Source organism: Diaporthe citri, assembly GCF_014595645.1.
Source record: "Diaporthe citri strain NFHF-8-4 chromosome Unknown scaffold_3, whole genome shotgun sequence".
NCBI lineage: Eukaryota > Fungi > Ascomycota > Sordariomycetes > Diaporthales > Diaporthaceae > Diaporthe > Diaporthe citri.
The window spans coordinates 1,422,031-1,436,938 of record NW_025064848.1 but is presented as its reverse complement, the minus strand read 5'-3'; the positions used below and the strand labels follow the sequence as shown (position 1 = coordinate 1,436,938).

The 14,908-nt window shown below is 51.0% G+C and overlaps 5 protein-coding genes across 5 annotated transcripts; 2 read left to right on the top strand and 3 right to left on the bottom strand.

The window, feature by feature from the left end:
• Positions 1–238: 238 nt before the first annotated feature.
• On the top strand, positions 239–1,792 carry INS49_008006 (uncharacterized protein; the record flags this gene model as incomplete). The annotated part of the gene is made up of 6 exons (XM_043168751.1): positions 239–258; positions 318–419; positions 470–475; positions 531–610; positions 668–964; positions 1,023–1,792. The coding sequence occupies 6 exons, from the start codon at positions 239–241 to the stop codon at positions 1,790–1,792; spliced, it is 1,275 nt and encodes a 424-aa protein (XP_043026431.1).
• Positions 1,793–2,174: 382 nt separating this feature from the next.
• On the bottom strand, positions 2,175–3,372 carry INS49_008005 (uncharacterized protein; the record flags this gene model as incomplete). Its single annotated transcript, XM_043168750.1, has 2 exons — positions 2,175–3,251; positions 3,325–3,372. 2 exons carry the CDS (start codon positions 3,370–3,372, stop codon positions 2,175–2,177), a joined length of 1,125 nt encoding a protein of 374 aa, XP_043026430.1.
• Positions 3,373–3,855: 483 nt separating this feature from the next.
• On the bottom strand, positions 3,856–4,557 carry INS49_008004 (uncharacterized protein; the record flags this gene model as incomplete). Its single annotated transcript, XM_043168749.1, has 1 exon — positions 3,856–4,557. One exon carries the CDS (start codon positions 4,555–4,557, stop codon positions 3,856–3,858), a length of 702 nt encoding a protein of 233 aa, XP_043026429.1.
• A 1,050-nt stretch (positions 4,558–5,607) lies between these two features.
• On the top strand, positions 5,608–7,277 carry INS49_008003 (uncharacterized protein; the record flags this gene model as incomplete). The annotated part of the gene is made up of 3 exons (XM_043168748.1): positions 5,608–6,386; positions 6,457–7,199; positions 7,261–7,277. The coding sequence occupies 3 exons, from the start codon at positions 5,608–5,610 to the stop codon at positions 7,275–7,277; spliced, it is 1,539 nt and encodes a 512-aa protein (XP_043026428.1).
• Positions 7,278–7,523: 246 nt separating this feature from the next.
• Positions 7,524–8,551, bottom strand: INS49_008002 (uncharacterized protein; the record flags this gene model as incomplete). The annotated part of the gene is made up of 3 exons (XM_043168747.1): positions 7,524–7,645; positions 7,693–8,119; positions 8,351–8,551. 3 exons carry the CDS (start codon positions 8,549–8,551, stop codon positions 7,524–7,526), a joined length of 750 nt encoding a protein of 249 aa, XP_043026427.1.
• Positions 8,552–14,908: the final 6,357 nt, after the last annotated feature.

Genomic DNA, 14,908 nt, shown 5'->3' with positions numbered 1-14,908 from the left:
CTGGCTGTTCAGGGTACCAACCCAGATCTGTGGTTGACCCTTGCCAACCCAACCCAGCTTTGGGGAGCTGCAGGGCTTATCGATAAAGGCCCCAGGGAGCTGCTTCAGGGGTCCCCTCCAACCCTCCAACGTCACGCCGACTAGACAGGCAGCGCTTCCTCGTCCCCGGAATTTGATTCACTTCACCACTTTCCCTTCGTTTCTGGAAAGACTGAGAGAGAAACAAGACCGTGGCACCATGACAGCAAAATCAAGATGGTATGTCTTCTTCATGATAACCATCCAATACTGGCAGGAGCTGATGATTTGCTTCCAAGGCGGGATCTAGACAAGATCCGGACCAGGGCTGGTCCGTTTACTGATGGAGAGGAGGTCGATGGACCATCTGTGATCGAAAACATGAATAACATGAAGATTTTGTGAGTCAAGAAGTTCCTGGTTACTTAGCGTTAGCTAACAGATGCCGCAGGGTCATGTATGTTCACTCTCTGAGCAAAACCTGACGGACTTGCTTCTCACTTGTGTTACAGCGGCGCCGGTGGTCTGGGGTGTGAGATCCTGAAGGATCTGGCCCTCTCAGGCTTCAAGGACATACACGTTATCGACATGGGTATGGTTAGACCATTGGAAGAAGAAGCCAGGCTATAGACTAACGCCGCTGGTTCAGACACCATCGACATCTCCAACCTCAACAGGCAATTCCTTTTCCGGAAGGACGACGTGGGCAAGTCAAAGGCAGAGGTGGCAGCCAAGTTTGTTGAACGAAGAGTCAAGGGTGTCAAGATCACACCGCACAACAACCGCATCCAGGACTTTGACGAGTCATTCTACATGCAGTTCACAATAGTGGTTTGTGGACTGGACAGCATAGAAGCCCGAAGGTGGATCAATGCAACCTTGATCAACATGGTGGATGAGGACAACATGGATTCTCTCAAGCCTCTCATTGACGGCGGTACAGAAGGTGGGACGGCATCTCCGGAAAAGGATGCTTATTGATCAGGGCGCTAACACGGGCGCAGGCTTCAAGGGACAGTCCAGGGTCATATTGCCTACCATGACATCCTGCATAGAGTGCCAGCTCGACATGTTCGCTCCGCGGGCTGCAGTACCTCTCTGTACCATTGCGACGATACCTCGGCAACCGGAACACTGCATCGAGTGGGCACATGTCATAGCATGGGATAAGGAGAAGCCCTTCCCGAAACTCGACAAGGACGACCCCGAGCACATCACCTGGCTGTACCAGAAATCGCTGGCCAGGGCCCAAGAGTTCAACATCCCTGGTGTCACATACTCCCTCACTCAAGGCGTTGTGAAGAACATCATTCCCGCCATCGCCTCCACCAATGCCATTGTTGCCGCAAGTTGCTGCAATGAGGCTCTGAAGATTGCAAGCGGCTGTGCACCATCGCTGGGCATGGAGGAAAACTACATGATGTATTCCGGAAATGACAGCATTTACACCTACACATTCAAGCATGAGAAGAAGGACGACTGTCCAGTCTGCGGAACGTTGGCGCGGCCGCTGGAGGTCGACCCCAAATTGAGCCTCCAGGAGCTCATCGATCTCCTTGCGGCACGCCCGGAGGCGCAACTGAAGAAGCCGTCCATCCGGGCTGAGGGCAAGAGTCTCTACATGCAGTCGCCCGCCAGCCTCGAGGAGCAGACCAGACCCAACCTCATCAAGAGCCTGGCGGAGCTGGGCCTGGAGGACGGATGGGAGATCTCCGTGACGGATCCTGCTTTCGTGGCCAACTTCAGGTTCATTCTCCGTTTCAAGGCGGCCTAGGAGGCCGCGCTGCCGGCCCATAAGCGAGGAAGGTCAGGGACCGCTGAAGCCTCGGTTGTCCATGGGACTGATGAGATGTCAGGGAAGCGACGAAAACCTTCCGTCGCTGCCGGGGATGCTTAGATGAATCTGTGTGGTAGACAATCCCTAAATCGAAGTCCCGGGTTGTAGGGGATGGAGTTCAAAAGCAAATCGCTTAGGCGCAGAGGAGATGCTGCAGACTTCACGGGATTCAAAATCTAAGCAAAGAAATCAGAAGAAATGGAACCCGTGACTCTCATCAAAATCAGTATATCTTCCGAACCCCTATCCATTCCCTTTTGGGTACTCCTGACGCCAGCCCATGATGCTTGAATTATGGACAGAAAATTACGTCTGGCCACTACCTCGCCATGTAGGTCACTTGCTTCTCGAACCGCTGGCACTTGGCCTTGAGGTGCTTAACCGCCTCCAAGAACAGCTCGTCCGAGTCCCACTGGCCCGACGACTCGACCTGGAAGATGAAGTGATCCCTCTGGCGGCCCAGCTTGACCTTGTCCGCGAACTCGGGGTGGCGCAGGCACTCCCTGCTGACGGTGTCCTTCATCGAGTCCTTGACCACCGCCTGCATCTCGCCCTCGTGGCCCTTGAGGTCCGCGTTCGCCTTGGCGTCCTGCTTGGTGACCTTCTGCAGGCCGATGACGCCCTCGGGGAAGCACCGCTGGAACTTGTCCGCGTCGGCGCCGACGATGGGCCTCGTGATGGTGATGAGCGGCAGCAGGCGGTACGAGGCGGTGGCGACGGGCGAGAACTTGGCGTGGTCGGCGCCGATGCCCTTGTGCATGTGCGCCATGAGCTGGATCTGCTGGCCCGGCCGCAGCTTCGCGACCAGGATGTCCGGGTGCACCGGCGCGATGGCCTGGTCGCCGGCGAAGACCTCGGCCTGCTGGCCGACGGGCAGGAACTTGAGGTCCGACGCGTACACATTGGCGTGGTCGAAGAGCTTGCGCGGGTCCTTCTCCCCCGGCTCGGCGTCGGCCCTGCGCGTGCATTGGACGTCGAGCTCGATCTTGACCGTGTTGTAGTCCATGCTGTTCTCGAAGGGGTCTTGGTCCGCGCCTGGCTTCTTGTACCACTTCATGAAGTCGTGCAGTCCGTACTTGCCGCCCTTGAACGGGACGAGGCCCAGCCTGTGGCAGAGTACCTCGTCCTGGATGACGCTCGTGTTGTTGTTCACCCAGATGTCCTCGATGGCGAGTGTGGGGATCTCGGCGATCATGATGCGCCGGAAGGCGTTGGCGATGGAGGCGTCGAGCCCGACGAGGCTGAAGGAGGCATCGTGCTGGCCGTTCTCGTGGAACACGACCTTGAACTGCTGGCGAAAGGCCTCGAGGTCCCACGAGTTGTCCTCGCCGGGGTAGTGGCCGGGGAAGTCGGTCGAGGTGACGTTTGTGACTGTTTCTGCGTTGATGTTGACGACCTGTGGGTGCGCGCGTGACAAGTCAGCAATAGGCCCCTTCTAGCACGTATCTGAGCATCACGTAAACCCTCACCTTCCGCCGGTCAAGCTCCTCTTGCGTCGGTACTACTATTGGTGCCATCTTTGCCGCATGTTGTTGCAAGGAAAGTTTGGAGGGAAGGCGGTTGATTTTCTACGATAAGATAAAGAAATTTGGCTGACCAGCCCCACTCACCACACTTGCAGGCCCAGGGTCCTTCCACCAACGGTCCCTAGCAGTTTTGGGCCATTCAGCCTAGGCCCTCCATCAACAATGATCTAAAACGTTTCTTGGTCTACCCAAGTAGACTAATTCAATTCAACAGCAGAGATGCTAAAATGCAGGAGTTCTTATCCTACAGTGAATGCATCAGACAAATTGGTGGGGGATTTGTCACGACGTGACCCGTTCGTTCCGGGGGTTTCATGGTACCTGTATGCGGAGCTACACCACAAGGGCCGGAAAACACAAATGACGGGTCCCAGCAGAGTTCCAACTCGCCTGCGCATGCCGGCATGTCTCATTACCCATGCTTTCCGTAAGCCTCTCGGGAGAAACACAGATCAGTACACCATAACATGGGTTTTATTGCACATCCCCGAGTGAAATATTCCATGAGTCTTCGCCTGTCAAACCCATTGGCTGAGTGGGCGGGAGTTGTGTGTCTTGTGACGCCCGCAACCACTGCACAACCTGCGTTGAGCGTGATCCCTGTGGTTCGGTAAGGAAAGCCTCTGGCCTGACCATGAACCTCTTCTTGACCTCCCAAACCCGACCGTTGCTATCTGGGAGAAAGTTGACGTGATCCGTTGAGAGGTATAATCTCGGTGGAAGGGTGTCAGACAGCCAGTTGAACATCGATGGCTTCATTCGTTCGAAAGACACAGCGCACTTGATCGCAGATTCGTACTGCTTGTCGACAAGCCATTTCGTCAGCCTCTCTATGCGGAGTTCAGTTGCAAGTCGCTCGATGCCCAGATATGTTGCATAATCGTGGCCACTGCTCCTGCTGAAGGAAACGGGATAGATGCCGTGTCGGAGGTATCGGAGTATGTATGAAAACAGCTCAGGATCCGCGTCCACAAAATAGCTTCCATTTGTGAGCTGCTGGTTTCTATCAGACAGAAGACACTGGAAGTACGTGCTCTCTTTGCAAAGAGTATGATGGGTAGTGCTGAAGACTGTTTCGCCGACTTGGAGGCGAATGGGCTGTCGCTCCTGTGACTTCACGCCTGGAGCCGGCTCTCCTCTCTCCGTTTCAGTTTTGGTTGATGACGCCTGTGACATGGTGAATTTGGAATCTTGAGTTTTTGTCTTCTCAGAGAGAGGGTGTTGCTGTCACCATCTCGAGTGCATCAGGAGTTGAGCACATAAAAACCTGGAATGACCCTTTGGCGAACGTGGAAATGTCTCTGGAATACATCGCTCACTATTGAGTTATCTAGATCTGTCTTGCCTTGACATCCACTTTCAAACTGCGACATTTCACGTGGAAAGCCAAAGACTTCTTGGAACTCTAGCGAACAGGCGTCGAAGAGGGATACTCCGGCCTGAAACTCCTCACACGAGACCGAGGACAAAAGAAACGGCGGGTTTGAAATTGTTCTGCCAGCCTGGTGGTCGCCGCAGGTCTGATCTTACCTGTTTGCGAGCCTAGTTGAGCAGCACTCCATCGGCGGGAGGGGTTTGCAATCCCGCCGTTGCCTTCTCCCAGGCCTTGCCGTCAATCCCAGTCCCCATTGCCGCAGCTGGAAGTGCCCCAACATCCGCCTCAATCGAGCTGCTTGGATGCCCTGACGAGGGCCAAGGATAATTGGGATACCCTTCAAGGCCAGCGGACCTGCCCAGAACCTGCCGGAGAATGCGACACATCGCAAGCTGCATTGTCAAACTTGGACCAGTTGGTAGGCCCACAAAGCCAAATACCAGGATGAAAGACCATAAAATTCATCTCAGCCTGTGATTCGGATGTGACATGCCGGGTTTGGGTACTGTAGATGCCTTGTTGCGGTCTAACAAGACGATGCCGGGGCAGAGCGCTGATGTTAGTGAGGCTCAAGAGAGCTCTGAATTCCAATGCCCAATCAAAACGCTGCTGATTCATGCTGCCGGCGCTTTGCCCGATTGGTGAGCTTAGCTAAGAGTTGAATGGTGACGGCGACACCCAGAAACACGGATTGCCGTTCGCCCACTTGATTGAAGCCCGAGTCCGCCCCATTCGACGACAGAGCAGAGGCTGATACGGACGGCTCACCGAGGGAGGACCCATCTAGTTCGACCTCGACTTCACCTTCCGACCTCTCCACTCATCCACACCACACCACACACGCCTTAGCCATGGCCACGCTGCAGCGGTTAGCCGGCCAGACTGCGAAGCGGCTGTGTCTGAGACCAGCCAGCGCCCTCCCCATCCGACAGTCCTCGACCCCCTCGATACAGTCCGCCGCGACGCGTCCGCGGGCAGCCGCAAGCTTCTCGACGACGAGCCTCCGCCGCTATGCCCAGACACAAGACCAGCAGCCCCAGGGCACCGTCCTGATCCCCGTCGACGAGAACTTCACGCCCTCCGCCCGCGACCCATACCAGATGAAGCGGCTCGAGGGCGACGAGGGCACGGGGGAGAAGGCGGGCGACGGCTCCATAGCAGGGCGCAAGATCCGCCACTACACCGTCAACTTCGGCCCCCAGCACCCGGCCGCCCACGGCGTGCTGCGACTGATCCTCGAGCTCAACGGCGAGGAGATTGTGCGCGCCGACCCCCACGTCGGCCTGCTGCACAGAGGAACAGAGAAGCTGTGCGAGTACAAGACATACCTGCAGGCCCTGCCCTACTTTGACCGGCTGGACTACTGCTCCATGATGACCAACGAGCAGTGCTTCTCGCTCGCCGTCGAGAAGCTGCTGAATGTGGAGGTGCCGGAGCGTGCGAAATGGATCCGGACCATGTTTGGAGAGATCACCCGTATCCTGAACCACCTCATGTCGGTTTTGTCACACGCTATGGATGTCGGTGCTCTCACGCCCTTCCTGTGGGGTTTCGAGGAGCGAGAGAAGCTTATGGTGAGTAGCAGCTGGATTGATGCTATCTCGGTCTATGAAAAATCAACGCATGAGTTGTAGAAGGCAACGCAGTGCGATCTACCGATCAAATGAGGAGGCGTGCTAACAACCATCCTCCTAAACCAGGAATTCTATGAGCGTGTCTCTGGCGCCCGTCTTCACGCCGCATACGTCCGACCTGGTGGTGTCTCCCAAAGATATTCCCGTCGGCCTACTCGATGACATCTACCAATGGGCCACCCAATTCAGCGACCGTATCGATGAAACCGAAGAGATGCTGACGGACAACCGTATCTGGATCGACCGTCTCCGCGGTGTCGGTGTCGTTTCTGCCGCCGATGCTCTCAACCTCTCCTTCTCTGGTGTCATGCTCCGAGGATCCGGAGTCCCGTGGGACGTCCGCAAGTCGTCCCCCTATGACGCCTATGACCAAGTCGAGTTCGATGTGCCAGTCGGTGTCAATGGCGACTGCTACGACAGATACCTCTGCCGAATAGAGGAGTTCCGCCAGTCCCTCCGCATCATCCACCAGTGCCTCAACAAGATGCCCCCCGGCCCCATCAAGATCGAGGACTACAAGATCGCCCCTCCTCCGCGTGCCGCCATGAAGGAGAACATGGAGGCCCTTATCCACCACTTCCTGCTGTACACCAAGGGATACGCAGTCCCACCAGGCGACACGTACTCAGCCATCGAGGCACCAAAGGGCGAGATGGGCGTGTACATTGTCAGTGACGGCAGCGAGCGGCCCTACCGTGTGCACGTCCGTGCCCCTGGCTTTGCTCACTTGGGTGGCTTCGACGCGGTCGCCAAGGGCCACTTGCTGGCTGACGCAGTGGCGATTATCGGAACAATGGATCTGGTGTTTGGTAAGTTTTGGATGTTTCCCAACCCAAGTAAAGCGAAAATACTGACTAGTTTGTTCCTTAGGTGAGGTCGATCGGTAGACTTGTGATAGTATCGGGGGAAAAGTCGAAAGGAAATAAAAGAACTGATAGAGTTGACCACGATCCATCTTCGTTCTTTTGTGTGTATAGTACAGGGTCTGCTGCGACGTAATTACAGCCTTCTCCTTACACTCTTCCTCGTCCTTCTCGTAGTATCGCCTTCATGTCTATCTGGTCAGTGATCTTCGCCCGACGTTTGCTTAGCTCCCGTGATTCCTTACCTTTGGATTGAGCCAAAGCTGGCCTTCAGCTGAAATAGGGCTGGTCCTCCTCAGCGCCGGAGTCTTCGTAGTCAGGAGACTCCGCGCTCGAGCTGGCGCTCTGAGAGCGCTCCCGCGCAGGAAGACCCTGCTGCTGCTGCTGCTGGCCTGGGCCCTCCTCACCGTCAGACCTCAGCGCGTGAAGACAAGCGAACGACTTGCTCTTGGTGGGCAAGAGCCCGCCGTGGGCTCATCACCCATGCAGGCGATGAGGTTCCTGGTGTGCAGGACGCAGTCCTCGAAGCTTCCCACGTGGGAGAGGTCCGGCGCGCCCTCTGGCCCCGCGCCGATAGGCAGGCCCACCAGAGGAAGGGTCCCCACTGCCCTGGGGAACTCGACGGACTGGAAGTCGGCGAGCGAGGCCATATTCGCGCCCTCGCCGCAGGCGAAATTGTAGAGCTTGTTGGTGGACTTGGTCGGGTCTACCTCGTAGATGGCGCCTGGGGAGCGCAGCGGGGCGTGGACGTGGGGATAGGAGGAGCTCACCACGAGGGGAGGGGGCTTTGGGGTGGTGGCTGTGCCGACCTTGTGGCGATGAGAGGGTGTCGAGGGCTCCAGCTGTGCTGTGTCGCTGGATGAGGGCTGCTGGGTCAGGGTGTCACCGTGGTGGTGAGGGAGAAGATGAGGTTTAGAGTTGTGTGAGGTTTCGTGACGAGACAGGCCTAGAGAGGAGAATTCCTGAGGGGTTAAATAGTGAGAGGAAGCACTATTCTGAGAGTTTCCATGGCTTTCGGCTATGGCACTCTGGCCAGTAGCTTTCGTCTGAACAACTTGTCCAGGACCATTCCCGACCAGAGCTGAAGAAGATGGGACGGACTGGCTGGGCTCTGGACTCTTGTAGAAGGAAAAGTCTCCTGCACACTTGCAAGAGCCGTCCTTGTGCAGCTGCCTGTGCTCGTCCACCCACTCTGCCCCATACAAAGAAGGGATTCTGATTGCCACCTCTAGCTTGTGTTGGCCTGCCTTCGTAGGTCGCTCCTGGTAATGAGCTGGAACTCCCTTGGAGCCAGCCATGTTGCTTCGCTCAGTCTTGGGAAGGGAGATACTGGAAGCCACGGGATCCCTAGAGCCCGGCGTATTGTTTCTCATCTGGCCGTTTCTCCCCATAATCTGTCCGGGACGGCTCCGGCCGACAACGCGAGGGCGAATCAGATCCGGAAACTGGACCTCGCAGCCGCAGGCTCCTCGCTCGTGCATCCAGCGGTGCTCCCACTCGGTGATCAGCACGGCGCGTCCGTGGATGACTCTCTGGCACGCGGGACACATCTCCGGGGCCAGTAGAGGTCGCCGGGCGTGCTGGGTGCACAGCGGGTTCGTGTAGAATTGGGTCGTCATGGGACAGGGTCGCAGCACCTCCGGGGAGGAGTGCCCGCAGGTATAGCCGATGAACTCTGAGAAGCACATGTTGTATTCTCGTAATATTCGTCGAACACGTATTCTGTGCTGGGCCAATTCTCTTCCGGGTGTAGTCAGATCTTGATGACCGTTTCTTGATGTAGTAGGTACGTACAACGAGTTGTTCTTTGCGTGCTGGGCACTGTGGCACGTTCAAAACTGTAATTTGATCCGTCAGTGCTTATGTCTCTTCAATAATCTCCTTCTGTCTCTGATAGAGTAGTCCTGCTCCGGCAAGAATGTGGCATTGGATATTCACAGCCAGTGCGATGGCGCTGGGCCAACGTGAATGGTATGATCTTCTCGATAGCGGACAGAATGGTCCCGAAGTCAGTCGGAAAAGATGGCGTATCTGGTGGTCTGGCGGAGTAATTGGGTACGTGGACAGAGATCGACTTGCTTCCTAGCCTCTGAATTCCAGAAACAATCTGAGGAAAACGCCGTAAAACAGTTCCAGCGTGAAGATATGCCAGAGATCGATTGTGTGTTCGCCAAGGTATACTCCTCGTCGATAGTATCTCTTGTAGATGTTGTTCCAGCACGGAGATATCCTTGTAGAGTGGTGTTGGGTAGGATCAGAGACTATTCGTTCAAATTGAGAAGAGTTCGGCCCGGGTGATTGCTCCCGGAGTTCTTAGGGACAGCAACAGGATCTCAGCAACGTGTGATTTGTTCCTCGGTTTCCATGTACTCCAAACTCAGCTCTTTGATAGCAATTCTATCTTTCGCTGCCCTCTTGATCCGGCGAATGTCTGACTGCCTGCTCCTTTGAAGCCAAGCCCTGTAGTATCTTGGCTGGCACCAATGTATGTAGCTCTGTTGTTCCACGAATTGTTGGAGACTCAAACGTGGCTTTTCGTATCTTTTACGCTCCCGAATAGCTTTCTGATATTTTTCGAGCACAAGTTGGTTTTGTCGTCGCACCGTAGGAGTCCCTTGTGTCTGCGAATGGTGTCGAGGTCTTCGGGATGTTGTAGACTTGTTCTCGTGTTTTCTCTCTTGTCGGCTTTATTCGAGCACAGTCTGGGTGATATGTAGAGGATCTAGGTGACTGTGGCCTGGTATCAGATGATGATAGGAGCATTGGCGGTGTTCTGGGCGTGGTGGTTGTCGACGTCGAGGCTGTGGACGTTCTCGATTCGCTTCAGTCTTTCTTTCGGGATAGAGGAAGGCAGTGGACGTTCTCGATTCGCTTCAGTCTTTCTTTCGGGATAGAGGAAGGCAGAGAACATAGGTAATGTAGAGTAAAGGGTATTGAGGAGTATTTCGAGTCTGCCAGCAAGATCTAAGACACTGCAAGCTCCGCTGTTATTGCCATCCGCTGATGCTATTCAGAGATCCTCTCGGGTCTTCCGACCGGAACTCCACGGGTCTGTGTGCCCCCTCAAAGTGTGTAGGAAGTATGTCGAAGTCGTGGACGCTAATATGGCATAAGTCTTGGTGACTGCAATGCCTCTATGTGCTCGAGCTTCTCTTGATGGCTGTCTCGAAGCGAGTCGAAGCGAGTGCCGTCTCCTGCGGGTATCGTGGTGTATCGTGGTCAAATACGACCGCAGCCAGGCCTCGTAGGTATCGTCAGGGGCAGAATACGATGGGAAAGTGTCGTATGGGAGAATGTTGGGCTAGATTTGGTCTCGTCGGGGCCGGGTGATGGATCGTGTGCCTTCTAGAGACCGTAGTTCTCTGCAAGGCTGTAGAAGCTGTCGTCGAGACGGTTGCGAAGCGGCACGGAAGCGATTTTCGAGCGTGATAGCGTAATCAGGAGGCTTCTGGGAAAGTCATTTCCTAAGGTTCTTCAGCATAAACGTTTCCTGTGTGTGCCGACCTCTGCAGAGGCTTCCTTTTATCTCGGGAGACGTAGGATCTCTTGGCGCTATGAGGAGGCTTGGAAGGCAAAGGGAGGCTGTTGCATTGGTGCAGAAGATCGAGATGTTTCTGCTTGTGCCTCCTTCGGCAGTGAGGAACTTGTTGGGCAGGTGATGATGCAGCTCGGGCCAGCAGACCAGTGAGAAAGCTCACAAGCCAAGTGTCAGCGGCTTCCGGGCAGGGTACTGGGGCAGTTGTGCCGGTTTAGGCTTCTCGAGAAGGATGTGCAGTGGCTGGATGACGTTGTGGACCAGATTTGCTCACGGATAGTTGTGGTCGAGATGCAGAAAGGCGGCCAGAGGGTGACTGTGCATGAAGAGTGACGAGCCGGCCAAGGAGCCAATGGATCACTGAGAAGGCAGGTAAAAAATGGTGCAGGTGCACCTTCTGTGGTTACCAAGAGCTATGAGGGCATGCGAAAGAGCAGTACTGTCTCCAAAGGCAGAGACGGATCTAGTTACAAAGCCTCTCCCGAGTAGCCACGGTATGCGTACGTTGAGGGAGCGAGAAATTCGAGCATTCAGAGAATGTGAGCTTAAAAGTACACATCCGGGGAAGCTAAATCATTATGGAAGATGCACAGGATCGACATTCACGACAACCTACCTCGATACAATCTATCCGAAGAAGATGCCAGAGCAGACCATCACGAACAAAGCACCATCCCCGTGAATCAACACACGCAAAGAATCGAGTTCACGAGGACATTTCTGCAGAGGGGAAACGAGGGGGAGGAATTGGATGGCGACCAGGTGCTTGAGACGAGGTTCTCAAGACCGTACTTGCGTACGCTTAACGACAGGGGAAAGCTATGGAAAGGGGCTTGAGGACGACGACCCGGAGCAGGAGCTTCACAAAGAGACCCTTGAGAGCATGCTTGGCTACACACAGTAAGCAACAAGACAGGCCTGAGAATGGCCAATAGGTACGCAGAGACGACATTTGTGGAGGATTTCCTTGGCTACGGGATTACAAAAGGAGGCGAAGCAATGGGGACCGCAGCTGGGTGCACAAGATGAGGCCCATAAGGGCACAACTAATTCTTGTGGGCCTGCAAGAAGGGCCAAGTGTCCCAAAGAGAAACATGACCATGTACTCCACTCGATCCATGCAGCACATCCAGCATAAACCTCAGCAGGCTGTGCCCTGTGAGGCTCTCGTCTTCGTATGCTGCGTACGGGCCCGGTCAGTGACTTGACGGGCGATTTGACGACAGGCGATTTGACGATGGGCGACTTGACGGGCGACGACAACAAACAGGCATCCCGCGAAATCCTACTGGTGGCATCAGCATGCTGGAGTTCCTTACTCTGGGCGGAACGACATGGTCCCTACACTTGACTAGGGACACCAGTGGGAGGCACCGGGGAAGACAATCAAGTGAAGAGAAACGTGCTTTGCCAGAGCATTCTTGGGTTCGGGCATTGGGGAAAGGCATCATGGGAAGCTGTCAAAGTGAAACACACGGGAATGAAAGCTAAATTTGTGACAACGTGGTTGAAGGGGAGACTTGAGGAGATGGAAATAGTGTGCACTATTCAGGCAAGGGACACAAGACTTGAGGTCGGTCTCGTCATTCACTATGATTGTATCATTGAACATTATGCACATCCAGATATTGGACTGACGTTGTTCACTGGAAGATGATAAGACGTCTGCCTGCTACTGTCCTGAGCCAGGTTCATCATTGAAACAGTGAAATTCTGCTGATGCTGTCCTCGCTCTTTGTAGAGTTACCTGGACATGGCATAATGCAAGCTTTGCTTGACATGCTCGAAGGGCGGAAAGCACAGCGCCATGAATGCGAGGGGGGTCTAATGCTCTGGAATAGCTCTGTGTTACGAGCTGAGAACATACAGATACGACAAGCAAACATAAGATACCTTCTCTGGTCCAATTAACATCGCTGTTGACTGAGCCGCATGAGGTGTTCTGAGACTTTATTGCCCAACAGGTCTGATATCACTGTGGATATGTCTCTGTCCAAATCTTTTCTTTACTGGCCGCTGTCCTTAGCGGCTAGGCAGTTGTGGCTCCAATTAATAGATGTAAGGATGATTGGACGTAGCAGACGTTTTGGTTCTGATTGAAGCTGCTGACAATGCGTGTGGGAATGGCGTGCTCACATCTGTATTTTGACTGGCATCATGGCATTGGAGTTGTCATTGGTAGAGCCCTGTCTGGAGACTAACTATACCTCGGCCGATAACATAAATTACTAATCAGACGAAATAAGGCTTCAGCAAAAATATAGGACACCTCTCTGTAGAGCGGACAGTCTCTAAGAATGATCCTAGCCTAAAGTGATCGCATGTGATTTCAAACTCAGGCATCAGGATACCCACTACTCTGTGTGACAGATTCCACATGTCTTCTCGGTGTTTCGGGTCTCACACTGGGAGCAAGATCCCGCTCGCTAGGCTATGTGGTTTCTTCCCACCTTGAGACCCACGAGCAGCAACCTGGGAACCCTCAAATTTGTGACGGTTGGTAATTGTTCAGCTGGATTGTGGTCTCTAATGTCCCCAGCCCAGATTCCCGCCCCCCTCCCCCGATTCCGGCCAGCCGTTTCTGGTGCAGATGCACCATAATGCACCTACTTTTTAAACCCTTATTATTAAATTTAAATAAAATTTAATACTCCTAACCTTAAAATATTATATATAACTTTATTCATTTTATAATATAAAAATATTACAAGGGTTATAATTTAATTATAATGTTTTTCAAAATATTTTTACAATTAAAATTATAAAAATAATAAAATTTATTAATAAAAGGTTAATATTTAATAATTAAAAAATTAATTAAAATATATTTATTACGGCCATGGGGTTAACCATGCGCAGGGGCCCTTTGGGCCCCTTTGGTTGGCTTATCTTATCAACCCAACTAGCCTTTAAAACCATTTTAATTTACCCTTTCAATAATTCTTCCTTTTCCTTTCTTTTTCTTAGGCAAACCTAGTTTTAAATCAACTATTCTTTACTGTTATATTGTGCCCTTATTGCCATTTTAACGTAAGGACCGTTTTAATATTTATGTATAAATATATAATAATTAAATATAAGTTTTATATTTATTAATATTATTTCCTTTAAATAATTTTTTTATACTTTTTTTATATAAAACTTATATATAAATTTAAATGCTTATATTTATTAATATAATAATATATAATTAATAAATATTTTTAAATTAAATAAATTATAATATATTTAATACTTTTTTTTAAAAAAAATAAAGATTTTATTTTATTTATATAATAAGATATATTATAAAGTAAATAAAAAGAAAATTATTATTATTATTATATAAAATGATAATCCTTTTATATACTTTATATTTTTTAATTTTAAAAATCTTTTTAAAAATACTATGCTTAAAATAAAATAACGTGGTTTATTAGGAAGTGGCGGATATTAGGAAGTGGTGGATTTTCCTAACTTTAGCCAACTTTAGCAAGCCCTAGCACCCATTTAATGCAGAGAATTTGATTAAATTTAGCATTAATTAGTGTTAACTATATTTAAATTCTTATTTATAATTAATTTTATTAATTTAAAGGCATTGGTATGGTTGCATTTAAGTTTAAAATAATTAACTTTTGGTAAAGGGGATTTATTTTAATGCAAATTACGTTTTAGTTTTTCGCGTTAATTTTGCTTTAATTCGCTTAGTTAAATATTTAATATATTAAAAATTAATAACTATTAATATATCCTTTATTTAAAGAAGATAAAATCCTTTTAGTTATATAAGTAATTAAAAACTTAAAAGAAAATAATGCGAAATTTATGCCTATAATTTAAGCTGCTAGTATCTTTTACGTCCTTAAAATTATATTACGTTGCAGGATAAATTAATAACGCTTATATAAAGAATTACGTATTAATAAGCATAAACTTAATTAAATTAAAAAGTAAATACTTATTTAATATATTATTAAGTAAGATGCTTAAGGATTTCCCTTATAACTTTTTAATGTAAAAAATATGGCTAATCTCTTGTTGGCATTGTATAATGCTAAACCTATAGGTAAATATTAGGCTTAATGCTTTATGAATTTATAATTTAGCTTAAAGATTAAGTTTAATTATCTTTATAATT